This window comes from Galeopterus variegatus, unplaced genomic scaffold (genome assembly GCF_000696425.1).
Source record: "Galeopterus variegatus unplaced genomic scaffold, G_variegatus-3.0.2 Scaffold2336, whole genome shotgun sequence".
Classification (NCBI taxonomy): Eukaryota; Metazoa; Chordata; class Mammalia; order Dermoptera; family Cynocephalidae; genus Galeopterus; species Galeopterus variegatus.
This window is the reverse complement of record NW_007728447.1, coordinates 141,492-166,183: the sequence shown is the minus strand read 5'-3', so window position 1 is coordinate 166,183 and position 24,692 is coordinate 141,492. Positions and strand designations below refer to the sequence as shown.

Sequence of the window (24,692 nt, the reverse complement as noted above, 5' to 3'; positions counted from 1 at the left end):
TCTGGGGAATGTTGTTTCACTCTGCTTAAGTTACCAAAGAAACTGGATAAACTCTTCTTCTAACCGCCTTGAAGGAAATGATCTACTTACCATAGTCAAAGAGATCAAAGAGTGCCTGAAATGCTGGGTCTGATTCTGTCTGTTCCAATATATACTGTATAGCTTCTTCAGACATGTGGATTTCACTCTGCAAAATAAAAGAGTGAGTTGAAGGCATGATCCTAATTGAATTAATATGGTTTAATACCAGCAAAATAATTAGCAGACATTTGATAGTTTTGACTTTTTATATGGAAGCATTCCTCTTCAAGGAAACTTCCTCTGATTTTAAGTGTAACAATATGTTCATTTAAAACAAGACTAGAAAATAGGTGAATGTTCCTTAATTCTACTTCCTAGAGTTAATCACTTTGGTGAATATATTCCTAAACATTAAAATAGATATAGGATCTATATGTATATAAACAGAAATAAAATCATACTGTAATATTCTGCAATCTGCTTTCTTTTTTTTTTTTTTTTTCCTTTTTGTCTTTTTCCATGTCCGGCAACGGATTGCAACCCTCAGTGTTGCCCCCGTACCGGACTAGGACCGGCAACGGGATCGCAACCCTCGGCGTTGCTCCCGCGCCTCGCTCAGCCAGTGAGCGGGAACCGGTCTGTATGTGGGATCCGAACCCTCGGAGGGAGCACCGCCGCACTTCCCAAGTGGCGCACTACAGCAGTGCGCCACCGGGCCGGCCCTGCAATCTGCTTTCTACACAGTTTACTGTAGATTGCTTTGTAGGTCCTTCAGTATAAATCTATCTCCCCTCATTTAGCCTTCTGCTTCGGTCTCTTCACATTAAATGCTCTCTTCATATGTTGGACAATCCTTGCTTATCTGCTCATATTTAAAAGTAGCATGCCAAAAGCTACTTGCAAGCTCTGTGCCAATTTTGGGGGGTGAGTTTGTCAACAACAATATAAGCTGTAGAATAACCTTGCAGAACCATCTGTATTTTTAGTTCTTTTCTTTTGAGTGACTCAGACTTGTTGCTGGGAAAGTGTTTTTCGGGAAGAATGTAGAATGGGGAGAAGATACAGAGTTTAACTACCTCCTAAAATTTGCACATTATCATCCCGTTTGTAGCCCACCTTTCTATTTATTTTCAGAGGTACTGGTGCTACTTCTTGAGCCTTTTGGGATTTTCATTCTGTGAATTTGCTTTTTTCTGAGCTTTGCCTGGCTTACCTCTACTGGGTCTACTAAGTCAGGTAACACTTGTCCATTTCAACTTCCAAACATTGTTTTTCTGGTTTGTGTCTGGTAAAAATCATTTTTCTGGTTTATGCTTTAAAAAAATTCCCTATATTGTTTTAAAAACTGTTATTTAACAGTTGATTAGAATGTGGTGCTGATGACACCAAGGTCTACGTTTTAATCCTTATACTGGCCAGCCACCAAAAAAAAAAAAAATCTTTAATTTTCCAGAAATATACAATATTAGGAAGAAGCAAGAGCAGATGGTTGCATCTTCACTTTCTTTAACATATTATTTCACTGTTTCTTTAAATTATTACACAGTTTGTAGCAGTGTAGAACTGCGATTTATATAAACACTGGAAAGTATCATTGCTTACTACACACAAATGTATCCACTAATGAATCTTTTAGTATTAAATACTTGGAAATCCACCACTGATTGTTTTATGATTATTTCAAAAGTCTCTATCCAATATAGTTTCAGGAACAGATTACATTTGGGTAATGAAGGAAAGCTTTATCTGGAATTATTATTTTAAATCGTTTTATACATCTAATCTGTTGACAGCAATTTTGAAATGAAACCAAAATACCATCAGTATTAACTATGAGTATGTGTACTACACACACACACACATCTACCCATACCGGAAGTCCCAGGAGTTCATCAATTGAGGTCTCTTGTTCAGTAGGGTTGCTATCTGTTTGCTTAGGTACTTGAGTAATACTGTTATCACTGTAATACAGAAAGGAAAATCTTTAGCACAGTTATGCAATTGAGCAAAAAAAAATTAGGCATTTTAAACATATATAGCTCACCTAGTCAAAAACTTATTAATGTTTTCTGCTAGTTTTTCTTGGAGAGATTTGTTGCTTAATATTTTTTCTCGTGCATTTTCAATAACCATTTGCTGGAAAAGAAAGTCAGTATTAACAAAAGGATAGGAAAGAGTATTATGTTATTTATTTAAAAAGAACCAATCAATGGAAGCTATACAGTTTTAATAAACCTAAGTGGAAACACAGAAGTTGTGGTGGCTCTCTCCATATTAACACCTGAATACAGCACTTAAAAATTTAGTGTTTTCACAGATCTTTCACCAACTTTTTCTTCACTGTATATATAATACAGTTCAACACTCTAATTTATCATATAAGATTTTTAATAATCTGACCCCAGTAAAGCCCTATTATACTGCATGACTCAGCAAAAACAAAGTATTTAGTAAAGTTTCCTAAACATACCACCATTTCTTATTTGTTGCATTTGCCCATGATATCTATTCTCTATCCCAAGGCAATTCCAATGCACAGTCTTACAGAAATACTACATTTTTATACACACACACACACACACACACACACACACACACACACACACACACACGTATATACCAGATTTTTAAAACTAAGGAATACCTTGAGTGGCAAAGTTTGGGAAGGCCACTTACTTTTTCTACTGCATATGCATTTGGATCCTGGAAATTCCGTATTGTTGAATGAGGACCAGAAAAAGTCATATTCTTCCTTTGAGATTCACTGAAATACAATTTAAAAGTTTGTCTTTTAACTACTATGTCTAACAGATTTGGTGATAACCAAATAAAGAGACATACATTTTAAGATCATCACGGCAGAATAAATATTGATGTGTGTATGAACAAAGGGCAGTAGAGTAGAAAAAGCATTACCAGACTTGCATTCAGAAGAAATGAGTCTGAGATCTAGCTTTACCACTTACTAGCTACGTGGCTGGAAGCAAGGTAGTCTGTGACCCTTTCACCCATATTATAATGGGATAAGACCAACTGCATTATTGTGGAAGAATAAAATAAAATAAAGTATACGTAAAGACTTGACAAAAAAAAAGTCAAGGTTCCTGTAAGTGTTAGATATTGTTATTGCTGTTATACTGGTTTTTTTTTTTGACCGATAAGGGGATCGCAACCCTTGGCATGGTGTGATCCACACCATGCTCAGCCAGTGAGCGCACAGGCCATCCCTATATAGGATCCAAACCAGTGGCCTCTGCGCTAGCTCCGTACTCTCCCGAGTGAGCCAAGGGGACGGCCCCTGTTTTACTATTTTATGTGAGTAAGTAAGAAGGCCTACAAAAAAAGGAGGCTGAGGTCAACCTTGAATGAGAGACAACAGAAAAACTCCAACAAAAATCATGGCTTGATGGCTGAGAAAACAGAAAAAAAAATTTAAACTATTATCTTCCTTTTCTGAAATATCCTTCAAACAAAGACACACAGGCTAAGTAGGACAGAAATAACTTTTCTCAAAGACTGTCCCTGAAAAGATTCCGTCACTTGATTTAGGACTGTAAATGTGTGTTTGTGGATCATAAAACATACTGGTATTATTTATATTCATTTAAAAAACACTTATTTTTTAAAAAATCTGTAAAAATAAATAAAACAGGGCTGGCCCGGTGGCGCACTGCTACAGTGCGCCGCTTGGGAGCGTGGCGGCGCTCCTGCCGAGGGTTCGGATCCCACATACAGACCGGTTCCCGCTCACTGGCTGAGCGAGGTGCAGGTGCGACACCGAGTGTTGCGATCCCGTTGCCGGTCCCGGTCCAGTATGGGCGCGACACTGAGGGTTGCGATCCGTTGCCGGACACGAAAAAAAAAAAGACAAAATAAACAAACAAACAAATAAATAAATAAATAAATAAAACAGAAAGATAAAAAAGAAAAAAACAAACAAAAATTCTAAGATAACATAAATTGTAAGATTGCCATTATTTTATATAGCACTTCAGAAGAAACATTATAGTTTCTAACGAACAGTGATATGCCATCAGTTGAAGGATGCAGTCCAATTTCAGGGGGGTTAGAATGTGGGCAAAGATGTGTTTTGAAATGGATATAACAGTAGATAGTCCCAAGAACTTAATCTAGCCTTGCTAATTTATTCATAGTGTAAGCATCCTGGTGGTGTTGTTTTTAAAATGGTTATTGGCAACTTGTCCCTTTTAAAAAGCATTTACCTTTTGCGTCTACCAGGAGACATTAAACTGGCATGAGTTTTCCTTTCCTGAGGACGAGGAATGATATTTATAGCCTCTCCAGCTGTATTTCAAGAAAACAAAACAGGAAATAATAGTTTTCTAAACTTGTAATGGGATAAGAAGCATTAAATACTGATTATTATTTTATGTTAAATTCAGTTAACATTTACTGAGTGCCTACTATGTGCAAGGCATTACAGAAGATATTAAGATTAATAAAATATAGTCCCTATGCCTTAAGGTTTTACAATAAAATACAAAGTACAATATAGTCTCAATAAAAAATAACATGGCAGAATGGCAAAAGTATAAGTAGTATAAACTAAGTGTTCTGGGTGTAGAAACGGATTTGGGGAAAAGACAGAAATGAGGAGGATCTTAATGGATGGTAATAAACTTTAGCTGCATAATAAAGAAAGATTAGGAACTAAGATAGCTGACACCTGAATTCTAATCCCAACTCCATTATTAACTAGCTTCTTGCCCCTTACTTACTATCATATATTTTCAATAGTTTCAAGTATACAAAAGCAAGATGTACCACATGATCTCTAAGTTTATTTGTAGCTCTGAAATTCAGCCAAGAATATGAAGCATTTCCAACATGTAGAGATGGAGGTAAACTGGAAAGACATTCCTCATTCCATGAGGACAGACTGGCATGAACAAAGTAAGTAAGTGGTTAAATATAATGTATATATTATTTAAAATGAAATACAACAGGGTCTTTTCCATTAATACCAAAAACAGAATTAGAAGAGAGTTCAAGGTTGGACTTCAGATAGTACAGAAACAGGAAAAGTCCCAGATTAAAATGACTCATAGATTTTATATACTTATTTTAAGGCAAATCTACTTAAAAGTCTGTTTCACTTCTAGCCTCTCATCTCTTTTTGGGGTCATAATTTTGTACTATGAGTATAAAGACATTAGTATATCATATCCATTTATACAATTTGATTAACAACAGAATTTAGAGAACAAAATTTAAACTTACTGGTTACTGTACCTTGTGACTGTGAATGGTTGACCACTACAAAATCTGACCTCAGTGGAGCTGAAACTTGGCCAGGTGGTCGAATAACTTGTGTAGCTGTCAAAGGAGAAGTGGTAAATTGTCCTGAAAGATAAGGTAAAGTCAGCAACTGTGAACTGACAGGAGCTTGTTGAGATGCAAGCCTTCTCTGCCGTTTGATTTCTGCAATACCACTTCTTGTTCGGGCTGAAACACATAAGCATTTAAAAAAATTAACTAATATCAGCATAGTTCGGTAATTTTAACAAGTCATTATGATGCAGGACCCATAATATTTTAACATCAGATCTACAGATGGAAAACGGCCCTTAAAGACTATACTTTCAGGGATCATTTCTATAGTTCGTTACTAGAGAAAACGGCCCTTAAAAGTATCAACTGAAATTATGTAATAATTTCATGAGAAACAAAATAAAGTGAATATACTCAAACTTTATAAATCTAAGAGTACATCTGTCTGCTATATTTCATACTGACAACTCCTCCACAAATTAAGAAACTTGAACTTACTGAATGAGAATTAGAAGATGCTACTATATAAGAGTGAATGGGAAATGTAGGAAGTATTAAAAAATATATGTTTATGATAAATGAAAATATTATTTTCTAAAATGATAAAAGTTGTACTTAGCCAGTAGTTTAAACAAAATATATACCCAGTGCACACATATATGGTCAACTAAAATGTTCATCAGACAGCTACAGTTTGAAGTAATTCTGAACACTGTTTATAGTTTAAAGTTAAATACCAACCTTTCTGACTGGCAGCAAACCCTGGGGAACTTTGCATGCTCCTAACAAATAAAACAAAGTAGTTAACCATTAAAAAGTTTTTGTTGCTGAGATATACTCTGATTTAGTTACAGTCAGACCTGAAGTAAATTATGAGTTCAAAGACAACAGATTTCTCTCAGACAAAAAGGACAAACACAGTTTTTAGGTAAACAACCCTGACTTGCTTTAGGAGAAAGCTAGTGGCATGTAAACACACTCACACATAATTTTAATAATAAACCTCCTATCCAATGTAATATGCATTGGAGTGCCTTGATATTACATTAAGAATATAACCTGACTTGTCTTTAGGAACTCTATATATTTAAGTTATCTACGTACCAAGTATAACATTTTCAGATATCTTTCATAATTATAGATACCTTCCCACAGAGAAATTCTGATTTCACATATGACTCCATACATAAATACTTCAAAATCCCAAAGTTGATGTCTAAGGACATCCTGCTTTTATCAAATTATGACTACAAAATTATTTATCCAACCTCTAAAGAAGGAGCAAAGTAAACATATAGGAAAACTCACAGTACTAGCTAATTCTTCTACTCTGAATTGAAGTTACCCACCCATGTACTTGGTAAACAGTCACTTATACTGTGCCATCATCCTAGGAAATGTGTCAAGTAAGTCTCCAACAAGAGCCACAAAACTTACTGAATTGAACGAAGCACTTTTAATAACACACAAACCAACCTTGGAAAAAACTTGAAGAATCCTTTCTTTTCATGCAATACCTTATCAGTAAAATATCTAAATAACAGAATTTATCAGTATTCACTAATTGTGAATGTTTTTGAAGATTATTTGAAAGGGCAGAAAAGATAATCAGAAAAGGGAAATATAAAGATAAGACTACCAAATAAGATGTGGTCCAGAGTTAGGTAGAACACATTTGGAGCTATTTTAGCAGTTTGAGTAGAGGAAGAAAATGAGGCCTATACTGAAGTTATGTGGGGTATTCACTTGTAGCTCTGGAAAAAGACTACAGTTTTCATAACAAATTCTACACTCAAATAAGATATGTTATAAAACTGATATCAGTAGGGCTGGCATCCTTCCAAGGATGCTGAAAGTGACATTCCAAGGTGTGAACTAGGTAGAAGGTAGATATTGGTAGTATAGGAAAATTCTAAAAGAAGAATCCAGAAGTGGCATTATTCTTAAAGCTTGTTTGTTTATAAGGAAAGAACTAAGGGGAATGGATTCAACACATCAGTTCTCTGCATATGTAATGAAGAGGCAGTTGTCTGAGGGAATTCAAACTGGGCTGGGATTAGGAATTTTGTATTCTAGCCTGATATCTGCCTCTACATTGCTATAGGAACTTGGGAATGTGATTAAATTCGATGTATCTTAATTTCCTCATTTGTAAACATTTTATTAAAAGTATGGATTTCAAATTATTCCTGTCAAAGACAAGAAATACCAATAATCTCTAGAATAATTTCAAAATTAGATAAATGTTATATAAATGCACTGTGTAGGTCTTAATAAGATTTAAACCCAAAGTGTGTTTGCATTCCAAAATCATTATGCACATTCTAAAGCTTATTACCTGATTTGAGAAAGTGTATGGTCTAACTTCTTCCACAGAGATGACATTATTGCTGGGACATCATTTGATGTTTCTAAATCATAGGAAGAAAAGTTCTTAATAAACCCAATTGGAGAAGAATTCATCATTCAATTGAAAATCACAGGAAAAACTTGTCTCTCAGTTGTTGATATTATGTTGGGAATTAAGGAATTAGCCTATTTTGCAAAATGGCCTACAAAGCTATAATAAGGCTGCTTTCTTTTCCCAAGTCATTGGGTATCAGGTACAATATGAGGGGAAATGGATATCTGTAAAATTCCTGAAGCTTTTTTAGGCCAATAATTTTATATCATCTTTGTATTACAAAAAGGACAAACTCTTTTTCATCTTTGTTCTGATATCATGTGACATTTGAAAGTGAATTAAAATAATTTGCTTTAGAATAATCATAAAAGTTATCCAAAGTCCTTGTGAGTTTGCAAATTTAATCCTCAATTTCCTCATATTTAAAAATGAGTCTACACTTGTGAGTAGACAGTATTCAATAAATGTTAAGCTTGTTTCTTTTTCTCTGGCTATCATTTTATGCTAATTATTTAACACTATTTTGTGAATATTATAAGCTATGAAAGTAATATTAGAGAATAAAACAACTGAACTTTCCTCCTAAAACATCTATTTTATATTCTGGTAATTACAAGCCAAGATTTTGATTGGCTCCTGTGTTAGACTACACAGAAGTTAAAATTAAAATGTCAGTTTGAAATGTTAAGACACATACGATACCTGTTCAGAGTAGACAACCCAGAGTTAAGAGTTTTGTTTTTTTGAAAGATGATTTTTTGATTATATTTGCTAACATTAAGGTTTTCACAATTTATGTATCACTCAATAGGCACACTAATTAATTAGGTGTTTCCCAGTAAAATTTATCTCATCATAATTAAGACAAATTTTCTCAAGGCTTTTACGAGACAAAAATATCCCTTAAAAATTATTTCTAATTAGGGCCAGCCTGTGGCTCACTTGGGAAAGTGTGGTACTGATAACACCAAGGCCACGGGTTCAGATCCCATGTAGGGATGGCTAGTTGGCTCACTTGGGAGAGTGTGGTGCTGACGACACCAAGTCAAGGGTTAAGATCCCCTTACCGGTCATCTTAAAAAAAAAAAAATTTCTAATTAAAACAAGTACATAAATTCCATATAAAACTATCAAGGGCAAACAAAACAAAACAAAACAAAACAAAACAGCCCTGAACCCAAATTCTTACCTTTTGCTTTCATAGCTACATATTCATTTAAAATTGTTGTCAAGTTTTTTCCAAATAAGGACTGTAAAGTAAAAGATCAAGCATTACCAAAAATCATATACTACCACCAATAATTTCCCACCAGGAAACATTCCACCATTCAAAAGATAATAAAAGCTCTGGACTGCAGAGTAGCTGATAACAAAAGGGAGAAGTAGGTCATCAAAAATGAAAATAGTCACTCAAATTAGGGGTTGCATCAAATCCTGTAAAGGTAAAGAATCTTGCCTATTTGAATAAACATTGTGACTACATGTTTCTTTAGCTAAAATAGTGGACAGAAAAGAGGTCTAGTCAGACAATTGTTTAAAAACAGTAAGAATCCAATCCTAATCTGCCTTGGCTATCCTTGGATATATGGCCTATGGAAAGCCATATGAACCTGCCAAAAGACAAAGTAAAAAAGCTGTGTGTCTAACAGATATACTTCCCAGAGATCAGTTTGCTCCTCCTCTCACTTATCATCTCAACCACCTACCTATTTTTTCCCCTATTCCCATTACTACAATTATGGGCAGATTTTACCACTGGTGATATTAAGATCGATCACTTGGTTATGGTGGTGTCCACCAGGATTCTCCACTTGACAGTTATAGTTTCTTTTTCTTTTCTTTTTTTCCAATTATTATTTATTTATTTTTATTTTTAAAAATTTATTATTTTACGTTCAAAGATGCTGCTGTGGAGTAGTGGGAAGGGGAGGGGAGAAAAAGGTGGAGAAATGGAGGTGGAGGTGGGGGTGGGGTGGGGCTGGCCTGATTGTGGAGGGCAGAGGCGCACAGATGAGGCCCATGGGCTCCCCCAACTCCGGCTTGGGAGCCTGTGGGGATTCTGGCTGTGGCCTGGTTGTTGCCGGGCTGGATGCGGACATTGGTTGGGGCAGGGCTGACAGATTTTCATATGTTATTGGTTAGAAGCAAGTCATGAAGTCAAGCCCGCATACTTCTACACAAGGGGAAGGGAATTAAGCTCTACATCTTACTGCAGGGTATCTACATTTATCAGTTGGAATTCTTCTGTAAAAAATATATTTCCTTTCTCGCCCATGTATTATTTAAGTATGTATATTTATTTTATTCTTTGGCTTATAAAGTAATAATATTTTGTTGTCTAAACTGTTCCAGGTTTAGCCATTGGGAGCTTCTTTAAGTAGGCTCCCATGTCTTTTTTAAATCCCCTTTTATCCTTTTTCTTTTTAGAACTTCCTTATTTGCTAAAAGATGTTTCAACCTCATCACATACAAGAGTACTTCAAAAAATTTGAGGAAAAATAGAATTAAAAGATAATACAAACCTTTCCATGAACTTTTTGAAGTACCCTCATATTTTCCCTGCTGCAGCCCTATAATCATCCATTTCTCCAAAGAGCCCTGGTTCTTTTTATCGGAGAATAGTATTTAGAAACCAAGATCTGGATGCTAAGTGTGCTTACAGCTACATTGGTGTATGGAAAATAGTATAATTTAGTCAGGCTCCCTCGGCTTAGGTCTGGCTCGGGGGTCAAGCAGCACATTTCTTTGTAAACAAGTTGTGTGGGTGGAGTTAGTGCGCATGTGCGCCAATGTATCTTTCTAGTTAATTGCTTTTGTGCCCTTCTTCAGTTTGTGAAGCACAGCTGGCTGGCAGAGCTCCCCTCTAAAAATAGAGCATGTTTACTCTGCTGGCAGCTGCTCAGTTTCAGTTTTTCTTTGGACTTTGCTGGTAGTAGTTGAGTTTCTGAGTTTCTCTGTGGACTGCTTAGCTCTCAAACGTGTGTGTGGTGAATAAAGACTATTCCTTCTTCAACCAAGGCTCCAAGGACCTTTTTGCCAGTTATCTAGCTCACGGAAAGGTTTGTGAACAGGCTTGAGGGGTCTGTGAGCACCAGACCCCAGCTCTAGCTCTAGCTCTACAATTGGGTATCACTGCTTCTAGACCCTCTCAAAAGACAGCTACACACATACGTACAAATACAATTATATAAACATAACTACATTTTGGTATCTATCTGTATATATATTTAAATAACCATAACTTCATATTGATAAATCAGACTATAATCCAACACCATAGGTTTCCTTATTATGCTTATTTCTTTTTTCTCAGTGTGAAACCTGGCTCCCACTATCTACCATTTATTTACTTATTGCAAAGAATTGTTAACTTAGAATAGAAGGATTTATTTAAGATTCATCCACGTTGTGTGAATCAATAGCGTGTTGCTTTTTATTGTTGAACAGTATTACATTGCATGAATATACCAGTTTGTCTATTCACTCACTTGCTGAAAGACATCTTGGTGGTTTTCAGTTCTGACCACTATGAGCAAACATCAGTATGCAGGTTTTTGTGTGAACATAAGTTTTCCAATCAAAGTGGGTAAATATATGGGAGTATGAGTGGTGGGTAACATAAGGAGTACATGTTTAACTTTATAAGCAACTGCCAAACTGTTTTTCAAAGCAGTTGTACAATTTTGCATTTGCATCAGCAATGAACTAGAGTTCCTGCTGCTCTGCATCCTTGCCAAGGACTTGTCAGTTTTTGTTTTCTTATTTTAGCCATTCTAATAGGTAAATATAGATATCTCACTGGTGTGTTAATTTGCATTTTCCTAACGACTAATGGTGTAAAGCATCTTTTCATATGCTTTTTGCCATCTATATATTTTCTTTGGTGAAGTATTTTTTTAAAAATTTGGTTGATTTGTTGTTGAATTTTTAGAGTTCCTTATATATTCTGGGTATAAGCCTTTATCAGAATGTGAATTGCAAATATTTTCACCCAGCCTGTGGCTTGTCATTCTTGTAACAGTGTCTCGTCATTCTTGTAACAGTGTCTCTTGTAGAGCACAAGTTTTTAATTTTTATAAAGTTGAATTTAATTTCTTCTTTTGTCGTCCATATTCTTGGTGTCACATATAAAACTCACTGCCAAACCCAAGGTCACGCAAATTTTCTTCTAGAAGTCTTATGGTCCTATATTTTATATTTTGGTTAATTTTTGCACAGGGCATGAGGTATGTAGAGAGGTTCTTTTTCTGCAAATGGATGTTGACTTTTTCCAGCAGCATTTGTTAAGACTATCCTTTCTCCATCAAATTGACTTTATACCTTTGTCAAAAATCAGTTGTGTGTATCTATGTCTGGACTTTCTGTACTGTTCCACTCACTGATCTATGCGCCTAGCTTATCACCAATGCTCATTGATCTTGGTTATTTTATCTTTTTAGTAAGTGTTGAAATTGGGTAATGTAAATCCTCTAACTTCTTTTTCAGAATTGTTTCGGCTGTTCTAGTTCCCTTTCCTTGTAACATTTAGAATTCAGCTTGCTGCTATCTGCAAAGATGCTGGGATTCTGACTGTGATAAATCTATACATCAAATTGGGGAGAACTGACCTCTTATCAATATTGTGTCCCCTAATCCATGAACACAGTATCATTCTTTTATTCAAGCCTTAGATTTCTTTCATGTAGATTTCAGCACACAGATTCCACACTTTTTTTTTTAGATTACCTAAGCATTTTGTTTGTTGCTACTATAAATGGGTATTTAAAAAAATCAAATTCTAATTGTTCACTGCACATATATAGAAATACAATGTATTTTTGTATGTTTTATATTCTGTGATCTTGCTAAACTCTAATTTTATAGATTATTTTAGGTATCCTACACAGACAATCATGTTGATTGTGATAGCTGAAATGTTTCTAAGGAGCTATGTTTAAAATAAAATGAAACACCATGTAAAACAACATAGTTCTAGAAGGTATTCATTATGTACTAAATGATGCTCTGTTGATCTAGTGATATTTACAAAAAGAGTGACAAGATACCAAAATACCTGTTTTATATTTTTTGGAAGTAAGCAGCCAGACTGTAGTCCAGGCAGTAAAAAATAAGCTCTGAGACAAGCAGCAGTGAAACTAATCAGAAATGAGGGTGTAATTTTAAAACCGAATCTCAGAGGCAAAGTTGTAATTCACTGAACAACTTTGGCATAAATGTGTAAAAAGAACAGCTGGCCTTCTTTGGGTCTTATCAGTCATGCATGAATACAAGCCATTAAAAATTTCTGCCAATTTTGACTTCGCTGATGAGCTGATTTTAAAACTATGTTTATAGTCTCTTGTGTTGGCTGATGATGAAATATTTCCCTTAAGGAACAAATAACTCACCAGTAAGCAGGCTGGGATAAAGCCTTCACCTGTACAATATTCTGCATATTCTTTTAAATTTGAACTTTCCAAAATAAAAGTCTGGCAGGTAGAAGTGAGATTTTCTTGTTGTAAATAACCTAAATAAAAAATAAAAGTTTAGATACTTTCAGTAAGTTCTGCACTTTTGCTAAAACTGCTATTGAAAATGTTAGAGCAAGTACCATTATCACAATTAGAGCCTCAGGTAGAATGTAGTAGTATTCTGCAGCCTTGCCCAGAAACACCAGGTTGTGCAGTAATATAAAGTATAATTCATAGAATAGGTGGCCCCTTCACAGGAAATAATTCTAACAAAACTAGCAAAATAAGGTGTTTGACAAGGTGCAATTATTCACAGTAAATGCTTATAGGAAAATCAATAAAGAAGTAATAATAATAATACTCCTCTACTTCATAACCTTGATATTGACTAGGTCAGAAAATGGCATAAATTCACTTACTGGATTATCAAAAAACTACATTCTCACAATGCTGCTATTTATTTGATACTTATCTGCCTAATGATTTATGGGAAAAAAAGGGAATACCTACTCTACATTAAAGGTCATAAAGAAACTCCTTTCATTTTAACTTTAACTTCTTTCATTTTGTTGGCCTTTGGGCATCAAAGTATTATCAATTTTAAAGAATGCCTCAGTCCACACACAGGCCCCGTAGGCAAACAACAGGAGACTTATTTGCTTTCAGTATTCAAGGAAATCAATGTCCAATAATCACAGAATATGAACTCTTCAAAGAATATGGACTCTATAGAATTAGTTCAGCAAACTCATTAAAGGAACAGTAATAGTTAAAATATCAACAATCACCATGGGGGAAGGAGGAGAATCTGATTATAAGAGTTGTCACATTATATTATTTAAAATGTCCAATTTTCCACAAAATATTATGAGACATGCAGAGAAACAATAAAATATAACTTATATACAGGGGAAAAAAAAATCAAAAGCAGTTAATATAAACAGTCCCCAAGAAAGCCCAGACATTGAACTTAAGACTTTAAACGAGCTATAAGTTCAGAGAACTAAAGGAAACCATGCCTAAAAAATTATGAGAACAATATCTCTCCAAATAGAAAATACTGATAAAGAAATAGATATTATAAGAAAGAACAAAATAGAAATTATGGGGTTAAATATTATAATAACTGGAATGCAAAATTCACTAGTGGCCTCAACAGCAGATTTTAGGAGAAAGAAGAATCGGCAAACTTAAAACTAAGTCAATTGCAATTATTCAATCTGAGGAAAGGAATCAAAATAGAATGATGAAAAGTGAACAGAGTCTCAGAGACCTGTGGAACACCATCAAGTGTATCAATGTAAGCACAATGGGACTTCCAGAATCAGAGAAGCAACAGAAATGGGCAGAAAAAAATACTTGAAGAAATAATGTCCAAAAACTTCCAAAACTTGAGGAAAAACATTAATCTACATAGTAAGGAAACTCAACGAACGATAAACTCAAAGAGATCCATACTTAGACACATCATAATCAAACTAAAAAAAACCAAAGACAAAGAGAGAATCTTGAGAGCAGCAAGAAAAGTGACTCATCACGTAAGAGATCATCAATAAGACTGATAGCTGATTTCTCAAGAAACACTGTGGAGGCTAGGGGCTGTGAGATGATGTTCAAAAACCTGATTGAAAAAAAGTCAACCAAAAATTTTATATCCAGCAAGAATCTCCATTGAAAATGAAGAAATTAATATATTCCCAGATAAACAAAAACTGAAAGAATCTGCTGCTAGCAGGTTGCCCTGTAAAAAATACTAAAGGGGGAATCCTATGACACTGGAGTGTAACCTGAATTCACATTAAACCCCCCCCCCCAACCCAAAGAGCACTAGTGAAGGTAACTACACAGGTAAATATAAAACAGTATAAATAAATTTTTGTATTTAACTTTTTTCATCTCTGCTTAAATAGACAACTGCAGGGCCGGCCCGTGGCTCACTCAGGAGAGTGCGGTGCTGATAGCACCAGGGCCACGGGTTCGGATCCCATATAGGGATGGCCGGTTAGCTCACTGGGTGAGTGTGGTGCTGACAACACCAAGTCAAGGGTTAAGATCCCCTTACCGGTCATCTTTAAAAAAATAAAAAAAATAAAAATAAATAGACAACAGCATATAACAATAATTATAAATCTGGCTTGATCAGTGTTTAATGTATGAAGATGTAATTTATATAACTTTAATCTTAAAAGGGGGGAAGAAAATGAAGCTATACAGTAACACATTTTTATATATCATTAAAATAAAGTTGGCATTAATCTAAATAGGATTGTTTTAATTTAGGAAGTTAATAGTAACCTTCAGGACAATCACTGAGAAAATAACACAAAAATAAAAAATATAAAGAAAACAACAATGGAATTAAAATAGTAAAGTAAAAAAATTTTTTTAACATACAACAGGCAATAATAAAGAAATAGAATAACAGACATTAGACACATAGGCAACAAATAGCTAAATGGCAGACATAAGACATCCCTTATCAGTAATTAAAATTTAATGAATTAAACATTCTAATCAAAAAGTAGAGACTGACAGAATGGAAAAAAAACCCAAAAAAACATGATCCAACTATATGCTCTGGACAAGAAACACTGGATTCAAAGACACAAATACGTTGAAAATTAAAGTATGGATAAGACATACCACCCAGAGAGTAACCAAATGAGACCTGGAGAAGTTATATTACTATCCGACAAAGAAGATATTAAGAAAATTATTGTTAGGGCTGGCCAGCTAGCTCAGTTGGTTGGAGTGCAGTGTCATAGCACCAAGGTCAAGGGTTTGTATCCCCATACTGGCTGGCCACAAGAAAAAAGAAAAATTGTTACTACAGACAAAGATAATAATAAAAGGGTCATTTCTTCAAAAAGATAGTAATTACACACACACATTCACCTAAAAGAGCCCAAAAAGCATGAAGCAAAAATTGACAGAAGTAGAAGGAGAAACAGACAATTCAATAATAAAAGGTGAAGAATTTAATACTCACTTTCAATAAAGAATATAACAACTAGGCAGAAGATCAACGAGAAAACAGAAGATTTGAACAACACTGTAAATGAATTAGACCTACAGAACACTCCACTCACCAGCAGAATATACATTTTTCTCAAGTACGCATGGAACATTCTCCAGAACAGACCATATATTAGAACATAAAATAGGCCTCAATAAATTTAAAAAGACAAATCATACAGAGAATGAAATAAGAAATCAATAACATTAGGAAATGCAGAAAATTCACAAATATGTAGAAATTAAACAATACCCTCCTAAACAACAAAAGGATTAAAAAAATTCAAAAGGGAAATTAGAAAATATTTTGAGATAAATAAAAACATACCAAAACATATGAGATGCAGCTAAAGCTGTGCATGGTGGAAAACTGATAGTTGTAAACACATGTATTTAAAAAGCTGAAAAAAGCTTAAATCAATAACCTAATCTTCCATCTTAAAAAACTACAAAGAGCAAACTAACCCTACAGCAAGCAGAAGGAAGGAAATAGTATTAGGGTAGAACTAAATGAAACAGAGAAAAGAAAAACAATAGAGAAAAATTAATGAAAGTTGGTTCTCTGAAAAGATTAACAAAATGGACAAATCTTTAGCTAGATGGACCAAGAAAAAGTCTCAAATTACTAAAATCAGGAATGTAAGAGAGGACATTACTATTAACATTACAGAAATAAATGATTGTAAAGGAATACTATGAACAGTTGTATGCCAACAATTTATAGAATATCTAGGTAAAATGGATAATTCCTAGAAATATACAAATTACTGGAAATGACTCAAGAAGAAATAGAAAATATGAATAGACCTATAACAAGAGACTGAATTTGTAACAAAAATACTTCTCACAAAGAAAAGCCCAGGATCAAATAATCTCCCTGGTGAATTCTAAGAAACATTGAAAGAAGAGATAACAACAAACAGACAAAGACATCACAAGAAAACTATACACTAATATTCCTTATGAAAATAGACATAAAAATCCTCAACAAAATACAGCACACACTATCCACCAACATATAAAAATGACAATACACTATGACCAAGTGAGAGTTAATGCAAGGTTGGTTGAATAAAACAGAAATAAATCAGTGTAAAATATATATTAATAAAGGACAAAAAGCATATTATCTTTATAGACCAGAAAAACAATGTGACAAAATCCAACACCCACTCATGATAAAACACTAGGAATAGAAGAGAATTTCCTCAATCTGATAAAGATATCTTAAACTCATAGCTAACATCATATCCAATGGCTAAAGACTCAAAGCTTTCTTCATAAGATCAGAGACCAGACAAGGATGTCTGCTCTTGCCACTTCTACTCGACATTGCACTGGAAGTTCTAGCCAGGGCAATCCAGATAGAAATTGAAATTAAAAGCATCCAGATTGGAAAGGAAAAAGCTAAACTACTTATACAAGTATTTGCAGATGACATGATGTCTTATACAGAAAATCCTAAGGAATCCACAAAACACTATTAGTGTTGATAAATGACTTCAACAAGGTTGTAGGATACAAGATGAATACACAAAAATCAACTGTGTTTCACTATGAACAATAAAAAATTAAGAAACAATTCCATTTACAATAATATTAAAAGGAATAAAATACTTAGGAATAAGTTTAACAAAAGAAGTGAAGACTTGTATACTGAAAAATAGAAAGCATCATTTAAAGAAATTAAAGACCTAAATCAATGGAAAGACATGTTGTGTTCATGAAATGAAAGGTTTAATACTGTTAAAAAGTTAACACCCCTAAAATTAATCTACACATTCAACATAACCCCTCTCAAAATCTCAAATGCCTTCTGTGCAGAAATTGACAGCTGATCCTAAAATTCATAAGGAAATATGAAGAACCTAGAATAGCCAAAGCAATCTTGAAAACAAGGAAAAAGTTGAAGCACTCATGTGTATCCATTTGAAAACTTACTACAAAGCTAAGGTGATCAAGACAATGTGATAGTGGCATAAGGACAGGCATACAGATTAATAAAACAGAATTGAGAATCCAGATTTACAGTCAATTTTTGAAAAGGGTGCCAAGACAATTCACTGGGAAAAAGAATAGTCTTTCCAACAACTGGTGCTGGAACAACTGGATATCCACATGCTAAGGAATGAAGTTGCACCCTTACCTCACACCATACAACAAAAATTACTCAAAATAATTACCAAAAATTAACTCAAAATGGACCAAACACCTAAATGTAAGAGCTAAAACTATAAAATTCTTAGAAGAGAACACAGGTAATTCTTTGTGATCTTAGATTAGGCAATGATTTCTTAGATATGACACCTAAAGCGCACACAACCAAAGAAAAACTAAACCGAGCATCCAAATTTAAAATGTTTCTGCTTCCAAGACTACTACTAAGAAAGTGAAAAGAAAACTGACAAAATGGGAGAAAATATTTGCAAATCATATCTCTGATAGGGGACTAGAAATGACACTACAATAAAGAACTCTTACAAGACAATAATAAAAAGATGAATAATCTAATTAAGAAATGGGTAAAGATCTGAATAGACCTTTCATCAAAGAGGATATACAAATTGCTAATAAGCACACAAAAAGATACTCAACTTATTAGTCATTAGGAAAATATAAAATCAAAACCACAAGGAGATAATCAAATCATACCCACTAGGATAGCTAGAACCAAAACAGACAGTAAATAAATGTTGACAAGGATATGAAAAAACTGGGAGCCTCATACCTTGCTGGTGGGACTGTAAAATTATGCAACTACTTTGGAAAACCGTTTGGCAAGTCCTCAAAAAGTTAAAGAATATGACCAAACAATTCCACTCCCAGGTATACATCCAAGAGAAATCATATGTCCAAAGGAAACTTGTACATAAATGTTCATTGCAGCATGTTTTCATAGTAGTCAAAAAAGTGGGGGGAAAAAAGGGAGACAAAAAAAGTAGAGACAATTCAAATATTCACCAATGAATGGACATATAAAATACAGTATATCCATACAAAGGAAAGTATTCACCCATAAAAATGAATGAAGTACTAATACCTGCTATGACACGGATCAATCTTGAAAACATTATGCTAAGTGAAAGAAGTCAGACACGAAAGGCCACAAATTATATTTCATTTATATGTAATATCCAGAAAAGATAAATCCATAGATACAGAAAGTAGATTAGCCAGAGGATGGGGGAAGATGAAATTGGGAGTGACTGTTGCACAACAGTGTGAATATACTAAAAACCACTAAATTTTACCTATTGTGGTATGTGAATTATATCTTAAAGAAAAGATATAACTCTAAATTCTTAACATGTCATATGAACCTCTACTTGTTTCACACCCTAATCTCCTCTTCAGCCTTACATCTTGTCATTCTATCTTTTCCAGCCAAAGGGTCTTTTAGCTCTACAAAGACATATGCTCTTACTTCAAGGCCACTGTATATTCCCTTTGCTTGGGCAGCTCATCTTATCTTAGCCTACCTAACTTCAACTCATTCTTTAGGTTTAATACAACTATCACTTCCTCAGAGAACCTTTTTTTTGAATCCTCTATCATACTCCTACTACCTATACTCCTTACAGGAATTACTTAATACTATAAATATTCAGTTATACTTGCCTTATAGCACCCTTATCTCAGTGCTGGTATAATAGTCAATAAGTATTTGTTAGCTACTAGAGAAAGTATATCTAAGGTCTCTTCAGACTTTCAAATTATAAGGTTCTACTCTCTTCAGCCGGAACTACATCTTTAACGAGGCTTTACAAGTCACAAAACACTAATTTTATTTTTATTTATTTATTTATTTTGTGACCGGAACTCTTGGCTTGGCGTCGCCTGCACCGCGCTCAGGCAGTGAGCGCACCTGCCTTTCCTATGTAGGATCCGAACCTGCAGCCTCGGCGCTCCCAGCACTGCACTCTCCCGAGCGAGCCACGGGTTCAGCCCACAAAACACTAATTAGATGGCTTACAAAGTCATTATTTATGAGGGTTTTAAAAAGAAAAGGGCAAGGAAATGGTTATCCCATTTTAGGCAATGCCTTAACTGATTTGGGAATCAACTCACCATTTTCTAATGTAGTTGATGAACAAGTTTTCCAACCTCTTACTAACTAATGCTATAAGGAGAAACAAACAAATACACAAACCAAAATCCAAAGCCATCATGCTGTGAAGCATGAGAAAGCATTCAGAAACCTTTTATCTCAGATGCTACTACTTCAATATTCCTATCAATGAAGATCATACCACAGATGTGAAATTACATGGATCAGAGACAGATTGCTATTTTCCTTCTTTTTTTTTTTAATTTGTGAAAACTATAACCAGATGGAAAGAAATTATTTTAATGATGGTTATATTATTTAATATAGTTAGCTGCTACTAGGATTTTGTGAACACGGACATTTAAAAACATGTACAAACCACTAGAATCACCAGAAAATCGGGCAGTTGGAACTTTTTCATCATATGGTTCAAGATTAAAATTGAAGACCTCAAACAGTTTCTTTCCATTATAAAGAGTTTCAAAAGTACTAATCACCCTAGATGTATTCACTCATGGGACTTTGACAGGTGGTGGTATGAAATCTAATTTCTTAAAGTAGATTTGCTTTTCCCTAGAGCATGCATTCTCAGAGTGATATCACCCTAAGGGAGGGAAAATGGTTCTGGGGAGGGGGGAACCACTTTTTATATGTAAATCACAGACAAACATACAATATATAAACATATACAGTATATTTGTGACATTAAAATTTTATGTGGTGTGGGCATCAGGAAAAAACTTCTAAGTCTCCTTAAAGTTGTGATAATGAAATAAAGGTTGAAGTCAAGTGAACAGATATGATGAGGGAGGGGGAGAGCAGGGAGTGAAGAGGAATGGGTAAAGGGCATGAAAATCAGCTACAATGTATATTGAGAAGTAAAATTTAAAAAATTTAAATTTAAATTAAAAAAGAAAGGTTGAGAAACAGTGCCCTAGACAGAATGTAGTGATACAGTTAACCTTTTTCAGAAAAATACGGTTGTTTGTACTAACATACCCTGGTAAAGGAATTATCACAGATCTGAAAATTCATGACATGTCATAAAACTTTGCATACCACACTTGAGAAAAGATTCTGTTAAAGGCTAGACTGCTTTCATAACAAGTGTTTAAGTGACAATGCATCTGAAAATAGTAGTATCTGACATGCACTATCTTCTGCTCCTTAAAACATGCCCAACTTTGGGCAATCTCATTCCCATTTTAGATTAGACTTGATCAAGTATTTTGCTTGAAGTTCCAATATAATGTAGTAAATAGCTTACTACTGTAGTGTATCATCATGTTCACTGATCATTATATATATGATTAACAAGTTATTTTGCTTATAAAATGCTTATTTATCATCCAGTATCTGATTGTAACCAATTCTTAATAAAGTAATAGGGGAAATTTTAGGTACAAATTATTCTAAATCTCAAATATTACAATGAAAATACAAATCAGGCACCAATTACCTCTTATCACAATAATACAAATGATTTTCTCCCTTTTTTTCCTAATAACAACTTCAAAATAAAAGAACTATATCTTTTTATGTACAGCACGAAATAAAAGTCTTTTTATTGTCTTTCATGTGAAAGAACTATATCTCTGTGTAATCTTACTGAAAAGGTATTTGAATAGGTAAGACAGTATGCTGGAGTTCCCATTTTCTTAATACTGTCTTTAGCCTGCTTTAAAGTGGAGATAGTAATGAGTAACGAAACAGATTGAAGGGGAAACATAACTGAAAAAAAGAAGGAAAAATAAAATCTTAACTCTATCAAGGGTATTTTAATTTTAGGAACTGGAATGCCAAGAGTCTGACCTCCCTTCTTCCTATCTGTAGAGGGGAAAGAGAAAGAGACAGAAACCTGAGAAAGCAATAGATAGTACAGCTGCACCCTATGTGAAAATATCTCCTTCACGTATTCTAATTCCCCAGAAATACTAGTGGTCTAATGTTCTTTAAAAAAGGTAAATAATTCTTAGGAATACTTAATTTACAGTGCCTTATATTATTAGATCCACAAATAACAGAGACAAGTCTCTGTCTATAAAGAAGTTGTGACCTGCTAAGAGCCGGTCACAGAAAATACATATACAAATAACTAATGCAAAGCAGAAGTGGTAAGAAAACAGGACTGACTTCATGGGGGGATAGGGGCTAGAGAAATTACTACCAGGCTTGGGGGAAATTATGCAATGTTTCAAGGAGGAGATGAGTCCTGAAGGATGACTGGGAATCCCAAAGAAGTTGACGGAAAGCATATATGCAGAGCATGTTTGGGTAACATGCCCAGTTTGGATATAGCAAAAAGTGTACGAAGGAGAACAGCTGGAGATACAACGGAAAAGTCAAGAATTGGTAAGGATCATAAAAAGCTGTAAATGTCAGCAATTAGTACAGATATTATTCAGTAGACAAAGGGGAATGTCATCATCACAGCTGCACTTCTGTAAATGTTTATTAAATATCTATGTCTTAGTAATATAAAGGTTAATAAAACCAGAAGCTTTTGACCTGTTATGGGTGTGTCAGTTCTGGTTCTGTTTGACCTCAAATCTATTCTTCACCCTTTTCCTGCTCTCTACTGTATGACAGGAAGCCTGACTCCATACAGGCAATGTTTTCCAGGTTCCCATGTTAGCTGGCTTCTGGCTGGGTTCAGTAAATGGGAAGCACTAGTGGGAGACTAGAGGGCAGGAGGAAGAAGCCAAATTTTTTTCTCCCATTCCCTCTCTGCTTAGTAGAATCTCCTCTATGACCACAGCTCCCTCATCAGACAAGTCTTCCATCTTCCACACAGTCAACCCAGCCTCAGGGGGTTGCTTCTCTCCTTGTCCTCCTAATTAGTGTATTGGCTTCTTGCTGTTGCTAACTTCTGACTTGCCTCATGTTAGCTGTTCGGCTTCTGACCTTTTCTATCACTGGTGTAACCAATTCCTTCATTACATTTTTTTTTTTTTTGGTGGCTGGCTGGTTTGGGAATCCGAACCCCTGACCTTGGTGTTATAACACCATGCTCTAACCAACTGAACTAACTGACCAGTGCCCAACCAATTCTTTCATTAAATCCTTCCATATTAAATACTCAAACTGTTTTCTGTTTTTCTGAATGGATGCTGACTCATACAGAAAGTAACAAACCTATTTAAGAAACTGAAGAAAATTCTGAACACATCATCCATAAAAATGCCCCCACCTTGCACATAAACCTTTATAGATAATTTTGGGGGCTCCCAGAACTCTTGAAACTTGTCCATTAATTCAAGATTAAGAATACTATTTGAATAGGACAAAAAAGTAAATTTCAGTTTGGGAAGGTGAAAAAGTTCTGGAGATGATGATAGTGATGGCTGCAGAACAATGTGAATGTATTTAATTACACATAAATACACATTAAAAAATGGACGATGGTAAATTTTGTTTAGTATATTTTACCAAAAGAAGGTAAGTAAACACACAGCTACAATAAGACATGGTAAGAGTAAAACAGAAGTACAATGCTGTGGGAACATTTAAGGAGAAAGTACTAACTGTACATGCTGGAAGAGGTTTCAGAGATCACGTTTGACTTGAACCTTGAAAATCAGTGTACCAGGAAAATAAGGAGAAGCAGAATACATCTGGAGAAACCTTAAGTAGTTTGGTATGACTACCGCATACGGCAGATGTTAAAAAGCTGACATCAAGTAGGAGAGGCATGTAGGATCAGTTCCACAGAGCGCCTTGTATGACATACCGATAAAAACCAAACTTGTGACCCAGAGGCAATAAATAACACTTTAATGTTTTCTGGCCTATACGACATTTAAAAAAATTCCAGCAAGGCAACAGCTAGCTGTAGCTGAGTAGCAAGGGCTATTTAAGTGAAATAGTGAGGTGCAAAAGTCAGAGTGCAGTATACCGAAGAATGAAAGGCAGGTGAAGTAGGGCAGCTAAGTAGAATTCATTATGCTCTGAATGAATCTGACTTGTGAAAGGGCAACATACAGTATAAGACAGAATGTGAGGTGGGGTCCAGGAAAGTGTTTTGGCGTACATGTGTTTGAGGGTAAAAAACCTACTTATGTGAGGGCCGGCCTGTGGCTCACTAGGGAGAGTGCGGTGCTGACACCACCAAGGCCCCGGGTTCGGAACCCTATTTGGGGTGGCTGGTTGGCTCACTTGGGAGAGCGTGGTGCTGACAACACCAAGTCAAGGATTTAGATCACCTTACCAGTCATCTTAAAAAAAGAAAAAAAACCTAATTATGTGAATGATAAGGGGAGAAAAGTACTTAGCAATTGGCGCAGTGTTTGGAACATGTTAGGAACCAAAAGATTTGCTTAAAAAAATTTATGAAAAAGGGCCAACAAGAGAAGGGCTGAAGATGGGGAGAGGGTACTGACCGAAGAATCATGAACAAATAATAAAATTGTTAATATGAAATATGCTATATGAGACACATAATGCTAAATGACAAAAGCAAGAG

The 24,692-nt window shown here is 34.9% G+C and overlaps 1 protein-coding gene across 2 annotated transcripts in view; it reads right to left on the bottom strand.

The window, feature by feature from the left end:
• Positions 1-24,692, bottom strand: part of NPAT (nuclear protein, ataxia-telangiectasia locus) — a 42,554-nt gene that overhangs the window by 15,792 nt on the left and 2,070 nt on the right. Inside the window, exons 2-11 of one of the 2 annotated variants that reach the window (XM_008581367.1) lie at positions 13,105-13,223; positions 8,907-8,967; positions 7,652-7,724; positions 6,055-6,095; positions 5,263-5,487; positions 4,245-4,326; positions 2,698-2,785; positions 2,066-2,157; positions 1,895-1,982; positions 91-187 (exon numbers count right to left, since the gene is read on the bottom strand). In XM_008581367.1, the coding sequence (XP_008579589.1) occupies positions 91-187; positions 1,895-1,982; positions 2,066-2,157; positions 2,698-2,785; positions 4,245-4,326; positions 5,263-5,487; positions 6,055-6,095; positions 7,652-7,724; positions 8,907-8,967; positions 13,105-13,223 (966 nt within the window). The remainder of the gene's footprint in view (positions 1-90; positions 188-1,894; positions 1,983-2,065; positions 2,158-2,697; positions 2,786-4,244; positions 4,327-5,262; positions 5,488-6,054; positions 6,096-7,651; positions 7,725-8,906; positions 8,968-13,104; positions 13,224-24,692) is intronic. The other variant, XM_008581368.1, reaches the window with a different exon arrangement.